This window comes from Aquila chrysaetos, chromosome 10 (genome assembly GCF_900496995.4).
Source record: "Aquila chrysaetos chrysaetos chromosome 10, bAquChr1.4, whole genome shotgun sequence".
NCBI classification, from domain to species: domain Eukaryota; kingdom Metazoa; phylum Chordata; class Aves; order Accipitriformes; family Accipitridae; genus Aquila; species Aquila chrysaetos.
The window spans coordinates 5,184,293-5,211,859 of record NC_044013.1 but is presented as its reverse complement, the minus strand read 5'-3'; the positions used below and the strand labels follow the sequence as shown (position 1 = coordinate 5,211,859).

Sequence of the window (27,567 nt, the reverse complement as noted above, 5' to 3'; positions counted from 1 at the left end):
CCATGCAAGGACTTTTTGCATTTTTTTTTTTTTTTTCTAAGGGTCAAAATGATTGGGGTGGCTCTGCCTTTCCCATCTACAAAGCGCATTAAAGAGCACTAGGACACTAGCGGGACATAAAGAAGGAAACTGCATAGCCTGTTCTTTTATTCAGGCTTTTCGGTTTTGGTTTGTTTTTTTTTTCCTTTTCTTCGCAGCCTGGATGTTAATCCCTGTACCATTTCCCACAATGAACATGTGGTCTGAACTTTGACCTGTTTTAAGTAAATGCAGTAGGAGTCAATAATTGTGAGTTGTTGTCTACATAGAGTTCCTAGACAAGAAAGTCACCTAATATTTTTAATACACCAAACTCATGACACTCAGTATACACATTATGTCTTATTTACATATAATTTTTCCATACTTACATGAAGTCTGTGGTATCACAAATGCATTCAGAAAAATTATATTTCTGCTTCAGTATCTCTTTGACCAGCAAAAAATAGTAACTTCCATACACAGGATTTACTGTACCTTTTAAGTGAGGTGGTCCTAGCACAACTGTGGTCCTACAAAAATACAATGCTAGAGTATAGTACACATTTTGAAAAAACCCCTGACGTCTGGGGGTGAACAGTCCTCTGGCAGTTTTGGGATACCATCCAGCATTTTCAGATTTGGCAAACTGGAGAATACACTTAAAGAGGGACAAAAGAAAAAACAGAAATTGAGATAAATAATCTTGGGAAACATTGAGAACAAAATAGACATTGATAAAAAACAAATAGTGGATTCAAACATATCCAAAATAGATTTGTATTGTTGGAAATCTTGATTTGCCATTTGTTGCAGAATTTATCTGATAAAGAGCTAATTAAAAATTTTCAGGTTTCACTCTGTTGCACAAGTTTTATATCCTCAGACTCAGTAAAGCACTGCAAGTATATGCATTTTTAATAGAGTAGAAACAAACCAGTTGTCTAATGCAAAAGAGAGGACACAGTGTTAGCCTAGACTGAATTTCCTAGACTGCTGAAAAGCAAAGATTCAGACTGCAAGAAGTGCAACTCAACTTTTATCCTTCCATGACAGAGAAACTGGGCTCTCTGCAAACCTTTTTGCACTTCTGCTTCTTCCAAAGGAAAGAAGACCCTGTTTTGTGGGCATGATGCCAAACCAAAATGAATGGCTCTACCTCCTGATACACTGTCCCTTTTAAACAGCACATCAGTATCTCTAACCTCAGTCAGGAAGACTGCTGTTTTCTTCTTCAGAATTTGATGGAGCCGTAGCCCCTCCATAAGCATCGTACCGGGTGTTAACCCACATGCTATGGTATTTGCTCCTGTGGCTTTTGAGGTGAGTGCGGACTCCAGTGCTCAATCTCAGAAGATAACTCAGGGCTTTATCTGTGCTTGAAAATGATTCATTCTGTCTTCCAACACTGGCAGTGAAAGTATATGCCAGAGTAATACCAATATTTAATTGCCTTAAGAACTGGTAGGATCGGGAGCAGAAACATAATTAGTAATTGTTAAAAAGTGCTTTTCAGCTTTTGTTCTCCTGGACCTTTTGATATGCAAATAAAATGTGAAATCCATAATTTGAAATTTATTTTTTAACTTTCGTTTGATCTCTGCCTATCTGCCTTTAGAAAGCACAAGCATCACCATCACACTGTCAAAGGGATACCTACTAGACTGAAGGAAAAACTGTAGTGGAAACTCAGAAAGGTTTTCATTAAACACTTTCTTTTAAACTTCTTTTTTTTTTCCCCTCCCAGGAAGAGATGACTTCTTAGACACATGCTGTAAGGTTTATCTCAAAAATATCAACAATGCCTTCTGTAGACGGCTGACATGACTCTGTTTGTAGTGGGGAAAAACATGCAACCATGCAGATTTCTGAAGAGTTCAGAAGGAACACGCTTTGTTACCCTTTCTGACCTGTGTGCAATTTTTTTCATGGCAACAGGGTTTTGGAGTCAAAGCAACCAGGGAAGAATGGAATAGGGGGGTGAGTGTCAAAACATGCATAAGACTTAGAATAAATTCTCTTCCCCTGAATTCTCTATCTCGGATTTGAATTATCATTTCCAGTGTCCAAGGCAGGTCTGTTAAGTCTACACCACACTGCACTGCCTGCAACATAAACCTATATTGAGTGGGGTGTTCAAGGCAGTGGAACTTCCACAGTGCTGCCACAGAGAGAGAATCCAGAAAAATCAAATGAAGGTAACTTAGTTTTCTCTTGCTTTAGCTCCCAACTTTCAACACATCCTTCTGATTCCATCTCTGGCACGTAATGCAATTTAGACTCCTTTCAGAATACATGAGGGATGCAGTGAGATTGAAGAGAGTTTGTCTAATAGGTAGGTTCTATTAATAAAAGGGAATCGAATTTATCTGCACTACTCACTGTCTCTAAACTTGATCCACGGACTTAGTTCAGTTCAAGAACTGCTAGTCATGTGATTAGAAAGCCTCCCAGGCAGTTTCTGAATATTTTGTGGCTATTGTCAGATACTGGCTCACCAGCCCATGTTCGTGGAGCATTTATGGTAGTTGAGACTACGGGAAAATAAAAAGATTGCTCGGGTGAGCTTGTTGTATTTGAGATCCTATTCCTTGTGAACTCTCTCACAAACATTTCTTTGTGTTGATCAACTTTTGTTGCCTATGCGAGGGTAAGACTTACAGTTGTCTGTATCTTTCTTGAAACTCACAGGGATTCCTCTTGAGTATAAGGGATTCAAGTGGAGTATGTCTGAAGTCTGATATTCCACTTAGCGTCACAATGTTATTTTCAGCAAGTGATAAGTGCTGAATCTGAGGTATCTTTGGCAGCTGTTTGAAGGATGTAAAGTGGTTTTTATTGACATTTAGTTCTCTGCATCTGTAAAGTACAAAGCGTATGACATCACTGATCACATCCGTAATAGTACGTACCTGTAAGCCAACACAGGGATGGCTCTTCAAGTAGTTGAAGTCATGGCAATTTAGGGCTTCCAATGAGAGATACAAGAATTTGATTCCTTGAGACCTGCTTTCACAGTAGTTTTACATTTGTGCTATTTTTGCCTACCCATGGACTGCAAGATCAGATCCCTACACTTTATACTCTCAGCTTTCTTTATATTATACAATGGATACATCATTATTCCTGTTCTCAGTATTACAACTTTCCATATATCTAGACATACGACAACACAGTAGCAATAGATGGATTGTAAAAATATAGTTGTCATGGTCACACTTGGCCTCTCTGCTTGGGTTATGTTCCGCCATCTCTTCATATAGAATCCTTCAGTGTTCAACAATGTTCCCCTTCAGCACAAGTATTACTGAACTTGACGAGACTCATAATTATTCACCAGGAATAAATGGGACATCATCTGATCTCCTGGCTGAATATTTTCAACTTGGGGCTGACATGAACTCAGAATAGCAATATACTGATGGATTCTCAATATAATACCCCCCAAAATACCATATTTTGGCAGTTCTCAAGAGACTGCTTCAGCTAAATAATAATTTTGATTTCTATCATATTGCATAAAAATAGAAACAGGACATTTTGTCTACCTTGGCAACCTTATGGCACTTAGGTCTGTCAAAGAATTGTCCACCAACCAAAGTTTTTCCACCCGAATTAGTCTTTGGAGAATCCTTTTAAAGTTTTCCACCTGGTAAAGATCACCCAGGTCCTGAAATGAAAGGTTCAACTCCTGGGAAGGGAAAAACAAAAGAAATCCCTTACGTTTTTTTCTTACTTTCTAATAACTACATCATTAAATCTTTTCAATGTCAGAATTAGTTAAAAGATGAATCTATTTTATTTTGCTGCTTTTATAACAATTGATGGTGCCAATTGCCAAAATCACTGTAGAATGTTAGTGATGCACTACGTAATTCTTTGAAAGTAAAGAAGAAAGAAACCATCTCTTAAGCATGTGAATCTTACTGTCCAGCCCCTCCTTCCTCTTTTTTTGAGTGGGGATGCCAGCGTGTGTGTGCTCTGGGTGGAAAAAGCAGGACTAAGTGATCATGGCTCATTGGTTTGGTTTCGAAACTCATTCAAAACTCATCTGGAAAAACAGTGCTGTGCAGCAGCCAGATATCAATATTCCCCAGTGTGTATCATATGTTTACACACAGGGAGAGGTGTGATCGTCAGTACTGGATCTCAGTGTTAGATGAAGTTACTACCTGGCTTCCTCCTTGATCTTAGGGAGGTTGTAACTTACTGCTGATCAGAACCAGCAACAATGTAGTACCTCCAGCCAAAAGAACTGCTCGGGCTGGTATGAGGAAAGAGTGAAAGAGCTGAAATGAAACTACTCCATTCTCTAACCATTCATTTATCATCAATTTTTGAGGAAGGCACTAAGCAGGCAAAGAATGTCACTAGTTCTTATGTGCCCGAGCACAAACGAAGACCTGTCACAACACAGGAGTTTATTCTTTTGCGTCACAACCCAAATAACAGTATATTCCTGTGTTTCTTCCAGCTTGTAAAAACCTCCTGGTTTACAATGTCATAGTGCCAACCAGAGCTTTAAAACTGCTAACTGCAATGAGCAGCCAGCATATTATTATTTGGCTTATTTACTACTACAGTACAAAACGTTAATGTGAAAGTTTTACAGCGCAGTTTTCCCAGTTCTCTTGCAGTTTCTTTTGCCACTTCTCTGTGTCAGTTACTTGTTTTCTTTTTTTCAAAGTCTGTTCTTCTCCTCTGAAAAACAGCTCTTCTTCTGAGGGCCCTGGTCAGAAAAAAAGCTTTACAATAGTGGATGTGATATGGAACTGGCACTTAGTTACTTGCTGAAAGATTATATAGATGGCTGGGAAGAGATCTGAAATGAAGAAATATATATGATATTATAGGTGTGTGTAGGTTTCCAGGCTTCTAAGATGTAAATTAATGTGAAGATTTTTCTACCATTTCTGGGCTCATAATTCAGCAAGCAATCTAAGGTCATGATGATTTGGTACATGGTTACTACATGACATTTCTTCTACAGCTCAGAATAAAAGCTTTTTCTAAATGGTTGAGCATAAGCATCTGAGTTCTAAAATACTGTTTCTATATATTCTTTCACATGCTAAGAGTTTATATAGCAGTTATGTACTTATCCCTTAATTGTCCTCAGAAAGGGATATGTTTGTAACTTCCAGACCACTGTCAACAGCTGCAACTGGGATCAATAGCCATACTACAAAACCTCATTCGTATTAAGAATGACACACGCTGAAGACTTAAACTCTTAAGGTCTACTGAAATGCTTACAGCTATGGACATCTTCAAATTCCTAACTAAAGCAAGGACAGTGTGGAATTTTTCCACTGTTTAGTCCCAAACATACAAACACTGGCTTTTAAAATCCACCTTTTATTCTCTGTTCCTGAGCGTGTCTGTAGATTGTAATTGGGCCAATTCAGTCTTAAAATAAAATATATGTGCCACTGTTTGCAGGACTGGATTTCACTCTTGGTTTCTTGTTTGGCATATAGCTATTGCATTGTGAACAGTATTTAAATGTTAATGAAATTTTGAGAGAAGTAATCAACACCACATTAATACTAAAAATTTTCAAATTACAGTTCTGGCTTTTGTTTCTCATTGTCAAAATTATGAAGGGTATTTTCCTAGTGATTAAAAAAAGTAAGGATGTACAGTATGGGATGAAATCCTGCCCCTTTTCAAAACAATGGCAGACTTCATGATTTAAGCTCATAACATTTAAGGACATACTGTTTGAGTAAATAGAGTTAAGGCTTAAACGAGAATGTGTCTTTTTGATCTTTACCTTCTCTCACTCGGGGACAATGAAGCTGATTTCCTCGAACATCATGTTCTTCTATGTCACACCAGCCGAGATACTTGAAGGAATCTGAAGGAAGCTTAAAAAAAGCAAAATAAATATATAAACCCATCCGTTAAGGTTTTTCATTTTCTGGCATTGTATTTTCTCATTTTTCTGGCCTTATTACAGTAGAAATAATATTCATAGATGTTTACAATGTCTTCTGCCTTAATACCATCTGGTGAATCGCAAAATGATGTATGGAAGTGAGGATACCATGGCATGCATTTGTGTACGCTTATGTATGTAAACACATTTCTGGACAAGCTTACATACAATATATCGTGAATGCAACTGTGGCACTAAATCTAAATAGAGAAAACCTGCCACCACAGTCAAGAATATGAGGTTTCTACCCATTCTGCTTTTCCACTAAAACATGTTCTGTAATTTCCAGGGCATCAGTCTCCAAGGAGGGAGCAAGGAACAACATCTCTAACTCTGCCCGTAGTGGGTGGAGTAGGTGTGATTTGTGTCATGCCCAACAGACACAGCACCGCGATCGCCTGCGGTGGGGGAACGTCTCAGTGCAATGCAGCTTGGCATTTGCTTGAATGTCCATCATTTCTTTCACTGGAAACCATGATGGTGGAGTTAAGCGGGGAGGAGAGATGGAGCACGCGCCTCTGACTCACCCACTCCAGTTAAAGCCACATCCAGAAGCTGGTAAATGCTGTGGGAATTCACAGTTTAGGTGTACTTTACCACAGCCCATTTTGGTTTATTTTTATGAATTTGTTCAAATACTGGAGGAGATCTTCTCACAGAATATCTGTAGTGTTACGTTTCATAGCACTCCCGGTTATGAGATTTTATAGCAAATGTACACAGCTACTTCAGGACTTATTATAAACTTGCCCATTGCATCCAGTCCTGTGCATAGTGCTCAAAGGCTGAGTCAAATCCCTTGCCACTGCTGACACCATATCATATAATCTTGTTCATAATCTGACCTAGCTTTGGAAGATAAAAGGAGGCAAAACATAATCAGCTTCAAAGCTGAGGAAGAGATTTCTGCCTTAGTTACTCTTTGTCAGTGTCTCTCTCCTATAAACTTGTAATCAGACGGGTAAGTCAAACACTTACTGGGGATGGTAGCCCAGAATCACAGCTCTGCCTGATGATTCCTCTGTTTTGTGCTAAAACCAGTGGAATAGTGTGTGTATCACTTAGGATGGAGTAGCAGGATGAATAGGATTTACAGAATTTTTGATTGCTTGTAGTCTGACCTGAGGAACTAGAGAGGACATGTTAAACCAGTAATTGATTCTGTTCAAAGAAATGCAAACTATTTTAAAATAACAGAAAATACAGAGTAGCAAGGGGACTTACCACCAGACAATAGCCACATGATCCGGAGGTCAAACCATAGGTAATCCCCTCTAGTCCCTTAATGGGACCTCTCGCCTAAGTACCGTTTACTTACACGTACGAGGCTTTCATAGATATGTCCAAACATTAGAAAGAGGAACTTACTGGCAGTTTGATAGAAAAACTCAGTCTTAGATAAAATGAAGAACTGAAGTTGTTCAATAGCATGATATGTCCCTTCTATTCTGTATAGCCCTGCTTTTATGGATCCAGGTTGTATGAAAAGATATCTCTATTGCATATTTATTTTAATCCCTTGACTACGTTTTAGTAGAATATCAAGGCTCCAGAGAAGATTTGAACTTTGTTCTTTAGAGTCTTGAAGTCATGTGCTTGTGTGTTTTGCTAGTTCATTGCCTAAGAACACTTTCAAAAATACATTTTATATGCCCCAAATGATGCAATTTCTCCAATTGTGCTTCAGAGAGATTGAATAATTTGCAGACTGGCAGCTGCAATTTAGAAATTTACCATGGAATACTTCAAAAAAATAATTTTAATTTAGTAAGTGAGTGCATATAGCAGTATAATTTGACTTTTACTGTACAAGCTCGGTGAGAGCTTGCCAGAAAGTATCAGCTGTCAGTAAGCATCATTAAAACAATTATAGTCAGGAGCAGAAATGGAGAATAAAAATGCAGCTTTAAAATGGTCTAGTGAGGATGGTAATGAAAGTTTCATATTGAGTGTAACAGACAAGCTAAATAGAACATCAGTTAAAACTTATGATTACAGATTATTGGTAAATAATCATGAAGAGACACATACTGACGACCTTACTAAGATTGTTTTGCCTTTTTTAAACCTCAGCAAAACCCAGTAGTACATCTTTCCTGGCTTTTGCCTGAAAGTGCATACAGACCACACAGAACAGTACTGACATAGGGAAGTACTCCTCCCTTCATGCCTTATGTTTGGTTTTTTAATGGGATCAAACCAGCCACAATAAACCGTAGGTGACTTAAAGGAAGCTGAGCAAGCTCAGCATTTCTGAAAATAACAGCTATTTACTTAGGCATTTTTAGAGGTCATCTTGAGGCAAACAGACCATTTTCATGCGTGTGTGCTGCTACAGATCAGCAGGCATTCACACACACACACAGCCACCCTGTGAAAAGAGGATTTACATTAGGTCAATATAAAAAAAAAAAAAAAGAAAAAAAAAAGTGCTGAGAACTCTTGTTTAGCCCTATGTTGGTATTTGTTTTGCTTCCTTGTATGTTAAATGAGGTCGTACCACAGGAATATGTAGAAATGCTTTTATATTTAAGAAAAAGATCTGTTATTCTTCTCAGTTTTGGAAGCGATTTGTTAGGATGTATTCATATGACTATTTATAACTGCAAGACTTTTCAAAACCTACCTTCCTCTCAGCTAGATACTACCTCCTCTGCTGAGACATGAATATACACTCCTAGTCCCTTGAAATGTGGGATAAACCATTTTAGCTGAACCATTTAACATGATATCTATTCTGATCTTTTGGCAGAAGCCCACTCACAAAATTCTGTATCGGTGATAGAAATTAAAACATAAAGTTCCAGAATCAATATGTGATAAGACTTCTCCAATTAGGTGGGTAGTGAGATTTCTGTTGGAAAGAGTGACAGAAGGAAGCATTTTTCACCTCAGAACTGCCTGAGTTTAATAAGCACCAGCTGGACCCTAACATTATGTCACAGAAGATTTTTCTGAAGGAGCAAGTGCAACAGTGTTTTTCTCTCCTTTGCTTTGTCTTCCTTACTATTTTGCTGCAAAATTGATGCAAAAGAAATGGCAATGAATGAGGCAGGATGCAATTCCAAACAATTACAGATCACACAATACATGAAAGTAACAAAATTTTCTCCCTTGATTGTGAGGCCCTTCGGCTGGATATGAATCTCCAATGACACCTCTGGGAGCAGCACACTAGATTATGTCAAGCATTAGGGGGGAAAAAAATTAGATTCATGATGTCTGTCCAGGCTGAGTCATTTCCTCTCACTTTGCCTGCAGTGAGAAATTGGTGGTTATCATAAATCATAGGCCTAAATTCTTATGAGAGAGGAATTAATTTCACTAATGGAAACCCTCTGTGGCAATAGCATTCCTCCATTCTCTCTCTTCTTGGGGTGGGGAGGGTATCTATGATGTCTTTTAAGCAGAGATACTTGACTATATTTTAAGAATCCTATAAAAGAGGATTGGAAAGGAAACTTAAAATGGTAAGGGGGAAAAAAATCTTGCATGTGACCAAATTCTAATTTCTGAGGCAGGCCCTCAGTCTTTGTTTGTATCATGGCTACAGCTTTGACAACTGATATCAAATCCACGTACAAAATTACAGAATACTCAAGTCAACTTTAAAAAACTAAAAGCTCCATCTGGTTAAAGTATGATTTCTCCCACCTAGCTGGAGTTGCCAGCGTGCAAAGCCAGGCTTAACAAATTTTGTTGGCTTGAGAGGGAGAGTGGAGACAAGTGGTTATGTTTCACCTGGAGTGAACCACGGTCCACACTGTCAACATGAGGAGCCCACAGACTTTCCTGAGAGTGGACACAACTTCAGGGCATCTGAATTTTGATGAGGAGGATCCCACTTTAATTGCCTAAAGGGTGCTTTGAAATAGCGGACTTCTCATCACTTCAAAAAAGCTCAGGGAAATCATTCTGTTCCATGTAGCATAATTGAAATTTATAAAATGGCCATTTCATCTAAATAATTAAAGAAACCAAAAAATTGTACAAAGCAATTCTTTGCTAGCATCTTGAAATCTAGAGTGCTGCATATGAGCTGAATAGAGGTAGCATGGACTGTGGGGGTGAGCGAAAGTACTCATGACTAACCCAATGTATTTTATGCATTTTCCTCAGCAGAAGTCTCAGTGGGGAATTAAGTGGCTGAAATATTTTGTAAACTGCAAGGAATGAGTACAGAACAGCCACTGCATTTTTCAAAACATGATTTATGACATATCAGGCCATATCTTGGAAAATCATGCACTCCTATAGAGTTCGCTGATAAAAGTCACGCTTTATCAAGATGTCAGTGTCAGTCGTGTGTCCGTGAAACGGGTCTGCTTCTCCTCCCACTGACATCTTGGCAAAATTTTCATAGGCAACAAAATGCTGTAAATTTCCTAACTGCAGTGCAAGTACATTTGAGTCCAGCTGACATTAAGGGTAGAATATATTAAAAGCCCATTAAATACTTTCAAGAGCTGTAGCTGAGCTACTTCTGAAACTACATCAGTGAAAGATATTCCGAGTGAAACATATTTCTCCTGTGTATTATTTTAGATATTTGGCCGTTAAGAAAAGACTGTCAGTCAAAAGACTCCTTTCTCCTGATATGACTGGCAGCCTCGATAAACAAACATCTTAGACTCTACAGCACAGGTTCAGTTTGCCTCACAAAAAAGGGCAAATGGAAAGCTCAGTGGAAGAGGAGTAAAGATAAAGAAGGTTATAAGCAAATTCTTGCAATTGGGATTTGAAAGGCTTTTGTCCCAGTATTTTGAGGAGTTTTGGGGTCTGGTCTAGCTTCCAGTAGTCTTATCCCCAGCAGCCTCAAGCAGGCTTAGCTTTCACTGAACCATGGCTGCTTTCCCCGTAGATCTGAAATGCCCTTGATAAAAGATTTGGGAACAAGTAGTAGGGCTATTTATACTACCTCTTCACAGATTCAGAGTCAAAATTCCTATGGGGCTCACTACAGCTTCACATCCCACCAAATCACAGAATATATATGATGGAAGGGCCCGTACTCCCATGTGGTTGATCTCAGCAGAAGTCAGATTGCTATTTAAGAGCAAAGTGCTCCAAACTCTTTCAGTCCTGCTACTATGGAATTGAAAAACATGGATCATTCTAAAGGAACCAAATCTAACATATTTTAAGATCATCTTTAAGAAGAAAAACAAAACAAAAACCAAACCCCAAAATAAAGTAAGAAAGGGGCGATAAATCCTCCCAAAGAGAAGAGTTCTCATATCTAGGACAGAGCTGCTGATTTTGCACAGGCTCCAAGAGAGCTGGTCATGGGTCTGTCTAAACCACTTGCACAAATAGCTGTTTGCTTGCATGATACAAATACCCAGTTACTTATGTCGTCTCAGTCAATTGCACACGCCACAGCTGATCAACATAAATCAACTGCAGGGTTAACTTACAAATGCAATTTGTATAGGTATTTAAAAGAGAGCAAACTCAGAAGTCAGGCTGTGCTTTGTTCAAAATGCACACAATTTACTGCTATGTAGCAGCTGTTGCTTGTATGCAAATATTTATTATGAGAACTCTCTGATCTTAGAATAGTAGAGGACTTGGACATAGTGTTTCCATGGTCTATTACCTTTCAATTATTTTTTTATAGGAGTTTTATGAGACATTATGCAACATTTTGAAGCAGTTCTTTTGAGCATAATTTAGTGACAAACACACCTGTAAGTTATGGTTACAATGCATCCTTGCTGTTAGCTGTATCATCAATTATCTTGCTTTATGCATCATAGAATTGCCCCCAAAAAACCATAATTAACATAATTAGGTCTTATCACCATAATTATACATTCCTAGCATATTAACTAACATTCCATACAGCTCTTCATGGATCTAATTTGCAACGATACAAATTCTACATCTCAATCAATGTGTCTTTCACACATTTTTACAACAAATTATACATTTTTTTGAGACACCTTTTGTCTTTCAGTTATCAGCCAATGGCACCAAGAAAAAAACCATTTTTCTTCCTGTTTTCACTGCACAACAATCTCCATCAGCAATACAGGTCGGTACATTTTAAAAAGATACTCAATCCTGTAACACTATCTTTGTTGTCAAAGCATGTCAAGCCAGCTGTGCAATGACTACAGTTACTTCTCTTCTTTCACTCTCCTACCTTTCAGACATGTCTTGCTGTCGCATCAAATCCTCACATCTTGCATAAGGCCATTTGTCTACAGTCAAAGCTTATCTTCCCACCTTTGCCCCTGCATAGAGAGGTAGTTCTACATCCTCTGAAGAGAGGTAACCTGCAAGGATCCTGGCTGGGGCTGTATGGATTCACTGTCTCCAAGGAAACACTGTCACCTCGCAACGCAGTCACGTTAGGAGCTATTGTTACCAATCTCTTAAGCACATCAAACAAATTCCTGTGCTGATCCAGCTGGTATCAATGAACCCTCTTTCTAGAAGGTGGCTAAAGATAGGTTGGTGATACCTGTAGCAAGATATGTGATCATCCAGATGAATCTCTGGTGTGCTCACTCCAGCGACTTCACTTTTCTGAATTGCTTTCACAGTTTTGCCCACTTGAAGTTTATCTTTTCTTTGCTTAAAAGATCCCCTGCTTCATTAATGGCTGTTTAAACGCTTTAGTAATTTATCCAAGGACTTCAGATGAAAAGAAAATAGATACTTAAAGAGTCTCATATTTTATGTACCATTCATGAAAGTTCTTCACGAGCATCTCTTCACTCTGTTGAATGTCCTTGCCTCATTTGAACATGCTTAGCCATTTTATAAACAATCTTCCTTCCAGGCTTCCTTCTTTGAGTTTGCATCTGAGAATGAAAACAAGAGACCCTACTCTTGGTGGGAACTGACAGGTCAGTTTTGTGTCTGCTTTTATATTATATATTTCTTAAAACATTAAAGCTATAGGTTCTGCGAATAAGTCTAGTGAAGCTATTCACTTCAAAATGTGCGTGATATAATATTCGTTTCATTCACTCAGACAAAGTGCAGACATTGGCAGTGTGCCACTGATGGAATTGCAGCAGCCCAATATTGTTATGGGCATTGGCTAGTCCCTGCTGAAGTTTACAGATGGCTTTTAAACTCTAACAGTAGTTACGGGAACCAAGTTTCAGTGCCGCGCTGTGTAAGGTTATAATAGAACAGTCAATCATTCCCCATTGATCTGCATCTCCCACATTACAGGCACAGTTCCTTCTTCACTTGAGCTCCTAGGCTCCATACTGGAAGAAGAGGGGGTAAATAGATTAAGATCAGTGTGGAAAAAAGTACACAGTAAACCCCTCTGCCTAGGGATATTCAACTGGAAATACCATATAGTCACAAACCTCTATGGTTCACTTACTACCTTTCAATTTCTTCACAGAAAAATTATTCCCTACCTTCCCATTCCTCCAGATTTCTCTTTTCTCTTCTTCTTGGTCTCATCATTATAAAATCTTTCTGTATAGAAAGGCTAGTGCTTTCCCCAACAGTGACTGCAGTCTCCAAAACATTCTCTTAGAAATGCTGCCGGCAAACTTCACTGTGCCAGTAAAGCACAGGAGCATAAAGTTTATCAGAAAATTTCAGCTCCTGTGCAAAGGTATTTTGTGATTCCAAATGTTGAATTGTCAGATCATTATCTGAAATTTAACAAAGTAGTCATTCCACGCAGGTTTCACTAAAACTTTAGGTGGCATGAACTGAGTTTATTACAGGGTGGGCAGAAGATGGGGTATTAAGAGTTTCATCAGGTGACTTGAACATATCTTTTCTCTATGGGCTAAGAAAAAAACCCCATTTATTCCTAAATTAAAAAAGACTGTAATTTGCAGCCTTTCTACTGACCATTTTTCCTCTCTCTCTATAATGAAAGGTATTGGACCACATTACAGCCTAATGGGCTTCAGATCTTCTATGGCAAATACATTCCTCATAAAGCATATGAAAAAGTATCTATGTGCTATTTCAGTGAAATGACATATTTAAGATGGTGTCGGCCTTTCCATTATAAACACTATTTTTCATATCTTTACAACCTGCCCATAAAAATGTGTTTCTGCCAAGACATTTTCCCACTTCATCCAATTCTGACCAATAATTTTGTCTTTGAAATGGCTGAGCAGGGCAAATAACAGGGTTGGGCATCAGTCTCAACCATGTGTCTCTCCCATCTACATTCGACCGATCGGGTGCTTCCCTGCATGTCCTACAGGTACATGAAATATATATGAACTGGGCAGAATACGTCTCATCCTGAGATCTGATTAATGATGGAAACAATTCAAATTATTATGACTGCTGTAGGCCACAAGAGGCCCTATTGTTCTGGGCACCATAGAAAGCCAGTAAAATAGAGTTTGCTCCAGAGAGTTTGTAGTCTAGTTGAACAGAGCAGACAGACAAAGAGTAGGAGAAAAGAAATAATATTATCCCTCCCCCTTTTATACAGAAATAACTGAAATGCTCAGACCATGAAATGCTGGCACTGTAGTAGTCAACAGCAAAAAATCTGTTAATGTGAATAGGGTCAGCATTCATACAGGATTCACAGAGACTGACTTCACTGAGATCAGACTAGATGAACGATCTGGCTTTAAAGTCTATGCATTTAAATGGCTGAGTTTTTCTGATCTGACATTATGTTAATCATCGTTAAAGAATATTTAAATGACACCTCTATTATAACATTTTTCTGATTCAGGGATACAGCAGCTTGTAAAAATCAGTTTGTTGATGTAATTTCATGTTCTTTGTGTAAAATTCTTACTTTACTTAGTGTTAGCTGGATACTTATTGGTGATATCAAACCGTTAGGTTGATGCTACCACTAAAATCAGATCTAAAAACTTAATGACACTACAGTGACAGCAGAAAGTTAATTTCTATATTGATCTTACCTGGTTTGACTATATCCAGGAATCCATGGCATTCGTGTTGGATGAATCAGTAAGAGAGAGAGAATTTCTTTGAATATTTCATTAGTATAATCTGCATGGATACTCATAGGAAGCACTAGAAAAGGAACACAATATTAAGCTCATATATGCTCATCTGTGCTTCAGCAGATAAGCAGGCACACTTGCATAAACTAACTGGTTATTTTGCTGAGTTACCTAGGCAACAAATTTCTTTTTGTCCTGCCCATTCAGGATTCCAGTAAACTATGTGACTCCCACTGGTAGGACTTGGAGAGCATTCACAGGGAAAAGCCAAGTACTGCAGAATAAAGCCTTGGATAGAAGAAGAGCAGAGTTAGTGAAACATTTCATCAGGGTTACCAGACAAAAAGGAATCAACAACTAGCTGCATAAATAATTGAAGTGAAAACTACATATGTCTGGTTTTCTAAGGTGTTATAAACCCATGAATTCCAAGAGGTTTAGAGGGGCTGTAACCAAGCAACAAGTACTGAAACTTGGTTCTCTCTTCTGGAAAAACAATGGGTTTGCAAGTCATAATGACAATATCTGGCACTGAAGATTGAGTCTTTCCATTGATTTTATGGTCTTTGGATCAAGCCATAAAAAGATATGTTTATGGAATGAAGAATGGCACTTTTATTTGGTTTAGGAGAGACTTATTTCAGTATCAAATCTGACTTTTCTCATAAAATGTAGGTCAACAATTTCTGGATGAAGTAGACTTTTTCTGACACTAAAGAAAGATCACATATTAAGTAATGTTTTCAGATTTTTTTCTCAAAAGTTTCTTTTCAAAAAAAATAATGGATATAACTTGCCTTCTCTTGCATTTGGCAACCTATCTGTGCATGTATGAAAGAGAAAACAAAATCGTATCCCCAGTGAAGTCGGTGGCATGCAGCACTCCTGTTGATTGATGTGCAATAATGATTTCTCCCATTATATGTCTCACTGAGATGAGATATATTTCCCCTTTCACCTTAAAACATGGCTTTTTATATTGAACAAAATTATTGCATCCCTAATCCACAGATGCACATAAGCTTATGCTTAACCTTTTAGCCCTTAAGAGTAATGCCATTGAATTCAACTGGAGCAGAATCAAACTTGTGTGCATATAGAAAAAACCCAAAAGGTATCTGCCAGATATCTGCCAGATTCTTCACAAGAGATTGAACCAAGCATTCTTTTACAGAGGTCATGGTTTAAAGCTCATTGAAATTGATAGGCAAACTGCCATCCATTTTAATGAGCTTTCTGTCAGTCTTCACTTGTCCAAATGCCGTTTCTGTCTAATTCTCAAAATTTGAAACATCTTATCCAAAGCTGCCAAAACAAACAAGATCAGACATCTGATGAAGCCACCCAGAAATGAAAATTCTGACTTCAGGGCAGTCTCATTTGCCTCCATCCGCATCTTTATTATGAATCTCATGTTTCATCTTTTCATATGTTAATTGTTAATAATTCCGGAAAGAATAAAACATTCATTAAGTACTTCCTAATTTATTGAACATAAGTTGCATCAGGTAATTTTAATCATATGAAAATCATTCTAAATTAATTTTGATAAACAATTTCCTGTTGCAGTCTTGTAAGCTTCCTTTTACATGGTGTCATTAGAAGCAGTATCTCTGGTTATTCTCCTGTCTAACTTTTGTCATTGCAGATACCACCATATTTCCATAAATTGTTGTATTTATTTATGTAACTGCTGCCAACTGCTAAAGAGTTATGTTTCCTTTTTTGTAGAGAATTGATTATGTGAATTATATTGAAAAAATTGTTTCACTTCATCCATCAAACCCTTGCCTTCCTGAAACTCAGCTCTCGCAAATATGGGAATACTTAGGAGTCACTAGAGCACTCCTTTATTAAACTGGCTTTACGAAGTTGTCATATGTTAGATATTTAAGATAAATATGCATAATCTCTTTAAGTATGAAACGGGAAAACTACTCATAATACATTTGACTCATTCAGTCTGCCATTATCAATACCAGCAGTTCTCAATTTTTTTACACTGGGCAGCCTTTTGTCTGAAATACTTTGCACGTTTCCCTCCTTTTCTCCCCAGTGCCGTCCTGCTTCACATGTACATCTGTTTCATTCATATACTGAAATACCTGCACATACAATACACCAATCTCCACCTGCACAGCAAACCTGTTTTACATGCATATTTCCAGATATGCGTATTTGTACATGTATATGTATTTGTGTGTGTGTGTCTATGTGTGTGTGCGTGTTTACATGCATACACATATGTAACTAATGTGCAAAGACAGGCAGGGGAACAGAGTGTAAATATTCTTATACAGATGAAAATTTCATGGAAAACTATTGCATTTCAGTACAAATGTGCTTTAAAACATATCTACTCTCTTTCAAAGATCTATCTATTCTTACTTTTGTTTCAATGATACAGTATGTTTTACTGAACTACATTTCTGGTTGATATTACTCCATTGCTGGGCTAAGATGGTAAAAACTACCCAGCTCTATATATGCTAAGAAAGGAGTGAAAGAATAGGAGAACATGCAAATGCAATAAGTTGAATGATAAACATAATTCAGTTGTTTAAAATTCAGAGACACCTACCCCCGTTGCAACCAAAGAAGGAACTGAGAACTATGAACATGTATTTACAGGCAGAAGTTGCTCCTGACATCTCTGATTTTTTTTACCTTATTCTTTCCTCGAGTCTTATTGCCAAAAAAAATGTAGTTCAAACAAATGTCTTGTTATTCACTGCCTGCAAGGATAGTAAAGATGTTCTCTAGCTGAAAACAGAAAGCAGGGCCTCCTATAACCATGGGGAAGACAAGAGAGAAACACTATGAGGAGAAACATCTATTTTTATTAAAGGCATTGTGTTCATGCAGCTTTTGTCAGGAAATCCAAGTAATTTGCTCCCACTTGCTTTTGGTTTGAAAAAATGGCAGCCTTGTGTTAGAAGAAAGGAGAAACAGCCTTGTTTCTCTCCAGTTCTTCTTTTATAGGAAGGAGACAGACGCACTGTAGCTGTCCATAATTCCTGCATTTAAAGTTAGAAACTGGCATGTCCTGCCAAAAGAAACTAAATGTAATGAAAATGTGTTTCTGATCAGAGACTGCATTTGCTGTATCACAGTATATGTGTCCTGAGGGCTACACGACATTCTCCTTTCAGCAGTACTGCGGGTATTTAAACATTCTTGGGACTGATTTTCTATTGCTTTGTCCCTCAGCTAAGTATTTGTACCTGCTGCTAAGCAGGTGTGAGTGCTAGCCTCACCAAATGGGGATTTTGGAGTAACAAGCATTTTGCATTCACAAGGCACAGATATATATATATCTATTTTAAATCAGGTCTACTGACTTCAGTAGAGAAGGGATTCTTGACTCATATACATTCAAAAGACAAGACGACCTTAAAGTATCTCCAGATGAATAATGTACCTTCCCCTTACTCTGCACAACACTGTCTTTCCACCCAAGTTCTGGTACTGCAGGACACCAAATCTGTTGGTGGGACTTCCCAGAGCATGTGTTTGTAATCACTGATAAGGGAGCGCACCATCAATATGCATTAGTCTTTCCTGCCAACTGATCAGTTTCAATCAGGGTCCAGTAAAGGCAATCCACTGGCTTGAAACAGAATGACTTCATCCAGTGCCTCTCTCTGCTTTAGCCCTTTTCATCCAAAATCCCCTCTGAAACCAAATCTTTATTATTTCATAGGTTCATTTCACTACCCCCTTACATTTTTGCTTTGACAGAGATGAGGTGATGGAAGCAGCAGGTTTTCTTTATGGAAAAAAAAAAAAAAAAGATTAAGAAACCATACTATTCAGGTCCATCCTGATCTTTGGACTTCAAAGAGGCTAAGTCCACTGCTGGCCTAAGCGGGGGTTATGAAGGTGCCGTTAAACTACTTTATGTTACTATATTCTCTAGTTACAGACCTGCCAGGCCACTGAACTAATCTCAGACATAAACTATACCCATCTTTCAGCTGCTCCACTTTGTCTTGCTCTGCCAGCTCCATGCTGTATTCCAGCAGATGGGAAATACAAATTTCTTTTCTCCTTGACTGATACTGGGGGAAGAAGAGGGCCCTGTCTTCAGCAGGAAACATTATATGCTGTTGTTTCTTCTTCAGGCAAACAAAACTTATTAAAAAACTAAGTGACCAGGTGCAATTCTCTTGATAAGGTAGTTTAATATTTCTGCTGATACTTGTACATTAATGTCTTCTTTCAGACCTCATAGTTTTTGCAGTTGAATTGTGAAAGATCGGCAGCTGAGCTTCAGTAGTATTCCTCCTCATTTTGCATGCTGCCTTTGCTGTTTTGTAGAGCTATTGAATACAAAATGAAGCTGCAAGAGTGTGTTTGCTCTACAGCTAGCAAGGCATGAAGTACTTCTTTCTACAGCTGTGGAGTACATCCAGAATATTCGTAACAGTGTCGGAGGAGATGTGATTCAATGTGTGACATTTAGTGTGCTGTTGTGTGACACCAGATGATTAATGCTCACAGCAAAGCACAGTCTGGTTTAAATAAACAAAATTAAATATATTTTTATGATTATAGAAATCATGTGTTACATCTCTGAGGGAATGTCAGCTGCTGCTCACAAATGCTTCATCTTTGTTGGCTTGTTTTTAAATGCTTTGATTGTTCACTGGATTTTCCTACCACATAAATCCATTGACACTTTGGCCCAACAAGGCGAGTCAGTGATTTGGACAGTAGCTTGGGACACAGTGGGTAGCTGCACATCAGTCTCCATCTTGTTTTACGATCAGCAATTTACAGCATCATATTGTTCCAATTTTCAGCCTTAGAAAGAGAGTTTAAAAGGGCAGGGACCTTAACCCAGTGCCAAACTAGCAGGATTCTTCCTTCCCTGCCACAAGGGCATTAGACCAACTGTACTTGTTGGTCACTCAGCATGAGGGTTACTTTCTCTCTTCCAGCAATGTTGTCTTCTGTGGAATGAGACACTTGAGCTACAGTGAAATAGGTGGACCAGAGACCAGTTCTGAGTCCCGTGTGTGCCCTGGCAGTGCTCCAGCTGCGCACTGGAGCAAAACCGTATGAGTCAAACCACCGTCCCTCTGCAACTTCCCCTCCATGGGAAGGAAACGTAGGCATGTGAACCGCTCGACTGTATCATATGCTAGTCAGTGATTACAGGCACAGGAGCCAAGGGAAAGCCCAAAGGAGTACCAGCCTCACAGCAGAGGCAGAGCCACCATCTCTCTTCGGATCTCGGCTCTTAGCTGACAAGCCGGTAAAAAAGCGTTTTCCTGCACAATAGCCTTGCCCTATGTGAAGCAGAATTTTAACCTGCAAGGTTCTAGGTAAGTTCTGAGATTGAAGACAGGAATAATTATGCTGCTCGACCAACTGTGTTGGGGAAAAATGAGTCCTAACTGCTGTGTCTGTGCAGGTTTAGGTAGTGTTCCAGCAGCTTAAGTCACCAGCAGCATTACTACCATACTTACAATGGCATGACACACAAAAGCACAACACTGTCATAGATACCCCTTAGTTTATTAGGAGATTGTGTCTTCCATATATCTGTGCTGAATGTGAACACACCTGCAAAATTAATAATGTCCAAGCTCCATTTAAAAAAAAACAGGCTTTGTACAGAAACTCTAAAAAATAAGCAAGGCTTTAAAGCACTGAAGGAGATACAAATGTAAAACATGTTTTCCACTTGAAAACCTTTGTCTATGGAATTGTCAGGATGTATTTCCTGGGGAAACAGCAAAGCCTTCGACCTGCCTTTTTCTTGAATGCTGTTCAGATAATCATGCTTACAACGAAGGGTGGAAAATGGGCTGCCAGAGGGTTAATGGGCCTTCCAAAAAATAGCCTTCTATGTTGCTTTTTGGAAGTCTCTTGTCATGGAACTGTCATAACATAATCTCTGTACTCTTGTCATTCATAGAAGGAAGCGTATTTCAAGCAGGTGTTATCAAGGCTAAGAGAGGCTGAATTAACTTGTCTTAAAGATACTTCTTAGTGCACTGCCAATAAATCTACTAACAAGTTGCTGTATCGAGAAAATATATGCAAAGTAATACAGAGGCAGCATATAAGGGAATGAGTTCTGCCAGCTCCTCATATGGGGGTCATGGCTCCTCTTCAGGGCCCTCTGTGTTGACAGTGGCTGGGTGGCTGGTGAGCTTTGCCACTGCCCATCATATTAAACACTGATATCCCTTTATTTCACCAGGATTCTCTGCCTTCATCTGTCTATTTATATTTACCTTGTGAATTGTCTGTGCAATGGTTGTAGGCAGAGGAATCTGCTGCCAACAGTTTCAAGAGACCTGAATCAATCTCATTTAACTTCAGGGACCTAAAGAGAAGGACTAAGCCAAGCTAGGCTCCCCTAAACAGTTACTGAGAAAGGAAGAGGGGCAAACAACCTTTTTATTCCATTATACGCATCTTACACCAAGGAAAAGTCCTCCAGCCTCTAAACAAAGAGCGGCTTCATTATTTTGTACTGCAATACAAAAATATTTTGTATTATCTTATGGTTTCATGCAAAGATACTTAGGTTAGGTTTTGCTTACTTATTGTAACATAATAGTAAAATAGTAACAGTGTTTGTGATTCTCATAGTATGTCCACGTTTAATGGAGTGTCTGCACATGTGTACACACACAAAATACAACTTTATAAATTCTATATCTTGCATGCTTATAGTCTTGACTTTTTTTGCTGTAGAAACATTGTGATTAGAAGTCAATTTCATATTTTCAGGTAAGTGGCCCGAAGTAATTTTTGCAAGTTGGGCAAAAATCGAGTTCTTATTAATCACACAAAATCACAGGTGTGTCAGTTCCCACCCGGTTCTTTGTACTCATGCTTCAGGGCATAGCCTGAGAGAAACGTGCACGTGGTCCAAAACTGACTGAAACTAATGGCAATCTTTTTTTTTTTTTTTTTTGATGGACTACAAAGGGATTTTGAACAGGCTCCAGATGAGACTGATTAAATTTAGTTTTTTCTGATGATGCTCTTTGCTATCGGTGTTTTGGACACTATATGATTGTTTGCTTGATTTAAACATTAAGGTTATGGAACTAGACGTTCCCTAATTTCTGCTCAGAGGTAACTGCACTTTAGGATGGCTTATGCCTACCTTGCTGTAATCATCATAGTGAAGAGGAAGAACTGGTAACGTCCTCAGCTTTTGTAAGTGCTCGATACAAGGCAAGCTATTTTACTCATGGTTCCAAGCTCTCTGTCCCACATGTGTTACGATTCAAAAGGTCAGTAATCAAGAGATCACCTCCTCAGAACACTTTGTTCCATAGATGTATAGACATTAAACTTGGAACGACACTGGAAAACAAATGAATTAAAAGTATTCAAGGTTAGCCTGTTCAACTTGCACCCTATGAAACTGTAGCAGTAAGACTAGCTCTGATACATTGGGACAATACGCAAATAATTTCTGTTCAAAAACTCTGCAGTGAACTTATAAACTGCAGCACACTGTCCCCGATTCTCTTTTTGTTTAGACCAAGGAGAAAATTCTGTAGGGGAAAAAGCAATGGAGACACATATGTAAAACAGGCAGCAGCAACGTTAGAATTAGCCTCTTTTACCTCTTGGTGGGTTTCATGGAGGGCTTTAATAGCAGTGGGAGTTTTATATGGTCCTGCTTCTGGAAAATGACAGACTGGTCACTACACACTGGTAAGCCCAAGCTGCAGCCTGACCCAAAGAGAGTATTTCCCAGAAGAGACAATGGATTTTAAGATCAGTATTTCTCTTGTAATAAACTTGAGAAATTTTGTTAGTTCCTGGGTCAAACTATGCCAGCTTTCTGGCTGTTACCTTTTGAAATATGCCGTTTACAAAGTATATTGACAATGACAAAACCCTCAAATAAACAGGCTTTTCATATCAGACTGCTGGTGACCAGTGAGATTTGGCATTGTCCAGACCATGATCTTTACAGGTCTCAGGGCAAGATTGGACTTCTTGATGCCTTTTATTTCTTAGCATGCTTTGACGTGTTTCTTTCATTCTGTTCAGGCAATGCTATCACACAGTTACCGCATGCAAACATTCCAGCATTGCAAATTGCTTGGTTTTAAAACATGACTCTTAACATACATATGTAAATAGAGTAAAAATGTTAAACTCTGATTTGGTCTAAACTCTTTTGGTAGCATCAGAATACCTGAAGGAATGGTTGAAGCTCACCCAAACAAATTGTTATTAAAGAAAAACCAGGATTTTTCCATGGCCAATCCCAATCCCTTAACAAGAGCACAAAAGACACAATTTAGACACAACCCAGATTTCCTCTATGTTTTTTTCTTCCTTACTTAAAAGCACTTCTATACAAAGACAGAATAATTTTTCTGTAGGAGTTCTTCCCTCAGTTTGTCCAAAAGATGACTCTTCCACAGGGAGGAGAAGATGTGTGTTTATGAGAGATAGATAGTAAAACAACTTGTTATCAGTAAAGCATGGGTCATATCTGAAACATCATTCATATTGTGATTCAGTATGGCTGAAAAGATAAAAAGTCAAGCAATGGGCTAAATTCCCTAGCTGCAGGAACAACTTCAATCTTTTTCCTCAGCTGAGTCCTAGTAGACTTCGAATTTTACTACCACTATCTACCAGATTATTTTCCAGAACACAGTGTTGCAAACATATCATTAAGAAACAAACCTCTCAGACTATTTGATCACAGTTGAAAGTGGAGAGTGCCATGAAGATGTTTGCATACCATGCTTTTTAGGAACAGCTGCCAACATTTTGAGCTTTGCTGTGCTTGCTTGAGAGTTGCACCTGAGAATGATCAGCTGCCTGACTTCCAGGCACAGCCATTAAGAGTTTGGAGCCTGTATTTGTAAGGTGTTTTGAAAAAGTCTGAACAATTCCTAAAATAGTGAGTGGCGCTGAGACTCGCCTATTGTTCAGATAATACATTTATCTTCACTACCTTTCACCATTTACCTGCCTGCCACAGTGACTGTGAATAAGTCAGATATCCTTCATTAGCCTTACAGCCTTGACTACTGCACTGTGCTATCATCTATAAACTGCAAATTAAACTGCATTTTATTACATGACTTCCGTCTATCTTCTTATTCAGTTTGCCCAATGCCTAGAGCAACTGGTCCATGACTCAGGCTTCTAATTAGTGCTGTGAAATGAAAAACATTCATGTGGATGTTTTTATATAGTACTGCTATTACAACGAGAACGTCATTTGAGAAGCCCTGGTAGATGGGGGTAACAGGTCTGTAGTGTTGTTCATGAGTTTTACAGTACCAAGTATGTTTGTCTATTGCGAATGGTTTCTCATGTGTAACTTTGTTTTACAGCCCTTAACCAATGCCAGCTGGAAGCCAAAGACAAGCTACTGAACCAATTAACAAAGGTCCCCAGTAGGCAGGCAGAGTCTTCATTCTGTCTGGACCCCTGTGACTACTGCAGCTTGATCCAAAATCCTTAGGGACTGCAGAGAGTTTTACAAGCTAAATTAATCTACAATTTCTCATCAACTGTGTCAGTATATGCAGAGTAGCTCACAAGGGAAGTCAACTCACTTCTTGCTGGTATTATCTGAGTTACTAAGGTACTGTTCTCCTCCTCCCTGGCACTGGGTTTTGGGGGTAAATCATCCATCTCTTTTTAATCCATGTATTTCCATTTTCCACTATAGGGACAAAAGCAAAGATTGCCCATTAAAAGGGACAGAAACAACTCAAGAATTAGCTTGTAAACACTACTTTTGGAGTATGCCTTGTCTTTTTTAGAAAATCCTCATAGGAATAATATCGCCTCCTCCCCAGGAAGAGAGTAGAACACCTGACAGTGGTGTGACTTTACTGTATAAGGGGAGAACACGCTGGGAATCTGCTCACATAGAAATTCTAGTGACTGTATGTAAGGCAGCAAGGGAGTGGGGGAAATAAGAGAGGTAAGCAAAAGAGAACACCACCACAATAAGACCAGCATATGAATGACTTCAACCGTAGTTATTTCTCTCTTGTAGTCAAGAAAATACATCTCCTATTGCAGCACTGACACCCTGAAGTAACCACAGTACAGCTCTACTGCTGTTCATGGAGATGGGTTGAAAGAACAAACTTTTTTTCTTTTATTTCATCCCACACCAATTACACAATGCAATCATGCAGGCTATGAACTGGATGAAAATTCCCCTATGAGCAATGAACTTAATCCAGCAATCTCTTACCAAGAATCACAGAAAAGTTTGCAACACAAAGCAGGTTTTTTTTTGGGCTTGTTCCCCCCACCCCCGATTATTTATCTCAGGCACCTGTGTCTATGCTCTTGAACTCAAGAAACTTTCATTGATTTTACCAAGACCTACATATGCTTGAGTCCCATTCAGGATACTCAGCTTTCTAACACTCCCATAGGATTACTGTCAAGGGGAAAGTACTTCTCAGCTTCTTAGGATAGAGTGACATCTTGTGGTTTCTTCTTTTGTCCATCACTGAAAAATAAAAATTAGCCACAAAAGCTTTGACTGAATTTTTTTTGTTTCTGGTATAACACTAAGATCTTAGTTGTTTGAGGAATATCATGTACTTGAATCACAGAAACTGAGACAACAGTTTACTTTGCCACCATCAAGGCTTGTGGAAGGACAGTGAAAATTAGTGCTTGGAACAGCAACAAAAACTTTCTCATTCCTACATGACAAATTTTTGTTTGAAAGTAGCACTAATCTAGAAAAACTGTTTGGTGCTCAAAGTCACATACAAGGGGGATCCTATTAGTTAAATAAGTCAGTTTCCAGTGGTAGCACTACTACTGAAAGGATTCGTAGGGAAAGTACTCTTTCCAACTGCAGCTCCGAAAAGCATTTCCATCTGGGCTCCAGCACATGTATGCAAGAAAGAGAGAAGATGATATCATTAGGCAGCTGCATCTCATGCTTAAAACTCCATCTGCATCACAGAAGGCTCTTGGTAGACAGTGTCACATCAGGGGTCACTTACACAGCACAGTTATAGAAGTTTCAGTAATTTATTTTCTGATATAGCCTCCAACACAAAATACATTTTTAAATTTTTTTTTTAAGACTACACACCTAAGCTCACATATGAGCCACTATTGACAAATTCCCTTAACAAAAAAAAAAATCCAAACAAAAAGACAAAATTATTTTGCTAGTTTGGTCTCAAAAAAGCAATAGCATCTTTGAAAGGAACATTATACAAAATCTAGATGAAAAACCATAATGGAATTGTATTCATATACCTCAGTAAATCAGTAACAATACTTAAGATATTATCACTACTGAAAAACAGTATCGTTTGAGAGCTGTTCTCATTGTGATCTACAACTAACATCTTTCATAATTTGGTAATAAATCAACTGATGTTGTTGCAAACCAGATAATTCTCAATTTTCAAGAAACATGAAATGGCTATTTTTGCATCTGTAAGGACTAGGAAAGTATCAAGTGAAATAACTGGTGTTTGCATTAGTTTCTGCTGGTTTTCCCATACGCTCATTTACGCAATTATCAGAATCAGATTTGAAATACATGATTCTGCATCATTCCACTTACTCCTATGCTCAGTCTAACTGCGAGGGAAGTCCGATATCCTCTATAAATACTTCTGACTGACAGCTCTCCTTCCATAATTCCATACCTTTAGTTCAAATTATCTTCAGTCCTTCCCTTGGAAAGAAGCATCTACGCTGCAAGGAACCAATGCAAAGAAAACACAAAATTGGTCAGGAAGAACTTTTGATGGACTAAAAATAAACATGATTGAAGGTTGTCATCTGCTTTCTCATGTCTTTCCGAATCAGAATGAACACCTCAAAAATTAGCCTGAAAAAAATGTAATAGCTTAAAAATCAGGGTCCCATAATATTAAAACCACAGGAGATCCTTAGCATATGGGTCACTTTTACAGACATTAGGTGATGTTCATAGAATCATTTAAACATGAAGAACGAGCTCTTGTGTAACCTCATGTCAAAGGAACTGGTTTTACCTGCAGTGAGACTAGTTCTGTATCTTGGTAAAATTAGCCCCTGCTCCTTCTTAGAAGCACTCCCCTTTTTCCCCCTTCCCAAGCATAACATTTTTAGCTATACAGAACCGAAATTACAATTTTTGTCTAAATTTAAATACAAAAAATGTCTCACCAAGTCCAGACTATAATACACTACGGGTAATAAGCAACAGCAATAGACTAAGGAGCTCCATTTTTCTTTTGTGCAACAGAACTAAACAATTCAAGGAGGCAGGGCTAGAAATGTGTTCAAATGCCCTTTCTCCGACGGAGCATAGCCAGCCTCCATGGAGAACATCCATCACTTCGCAGTTTCACCTGCATGACGTGCACCAGCAGTATAAAAAAACCAAGTGAACAATGTGGCAAATTTTGGAAGTTCTCCTTGCACGAATAACTTTGTGAGCAATATCTACGCTGCAAGGAACTAATGGAAAGAAGCCTGTAACTAAAGTTCAGCCAATACACATTTGTTCCCATAGAATTCAAAAGACAAAACTCCTATTGACTGAGATGAAACCCACTTATTATCCAGAAGTTTGTATTTATGATCTGTTTCAAAGGAGTTCCTCCCTTCTTTTCTCCTATTCTCTCTTACCTTTTTAATAACTTCGGTTCTTTTTATATTTTGCACAGTGAGGGAGGAAATAAT

At 38.5% G+C, this 27,567-nt stretch overlaps 1 protein-coding gene across 4 annotated transcripts; it reads right to left on the bottom strand.

Moving 5' to 3' along the window:
• Positions 1–326: 326 nt before the first annotated feature.
• On the bottom strand, positions 327–27,567 carry LOC115347121. 4 transcript variants are annotated; one of them, XM_030028126.2, is made up of 9 exons: positions 22,025–27,567; positions 15,064–15,180; positions 14,848–14,962; positions 6,938–7,088; positions 5,795–5,888; positions 4,629–4,747; positions 3,567–3,709; positions 2,680–2,877; positions 327–679 (listed from the first exon to the last, which is right to left on the bottom strand). In XM_030028126.2, exons 3-9 carry the CDS (start codon positions 14,952–14,954, stop codon positions 568–570), a joined length of 924 nt encoding a protein of 307 aa, XP_029883986.1. In that variant the 5' UTR covers positions 14,955–14,962; positions 15,064–15,180; positions 22,025–27,567; the 3' UTR covers positions 327–567. The 4 variants fall into 4 exon arrangements, with proteins under 4 accessions (XP_029883986.1, XP_029883989.1, XP_029883987.1 ...); XM_030028129.2 differs by lacking the exons at positions 15,064–15,180; positions 22,025–27,567 and adding an exon at positions 12,108–12,771 and having other exon boundaries at positions 14,848–15,017; XM_030028127.2 differs by lacking the exons at positions 15,064–15,180; positions 22,025–27,567 and having other exon boundaries at positions 14,848–15,017.

Bases quoted from the DNA above. Each gene is read 5' to 3' on its own strand.
- LOC115347121 (XM_030028126.2), bottom strand. From the start codon at position 14,954: ATGAGTATCCATGCAGATTATACTAATGAAATATTCAAAGAAATTCTC. The intron at 7,089-14,847 runs GTAAGATCAATA...TGTCCTCTCTAG, and splicing joins CCTGGATATAGTCAAACCAG to TTCCTCAGGTCAGACTACAA. The intron at 2,878-3,566 runs GTAGACAAAATG...TGTACTTTACAG, and splicing joins AGTGCCATAAGGTTGCCAAG to ATGCAGAGAACTAAATGTCA.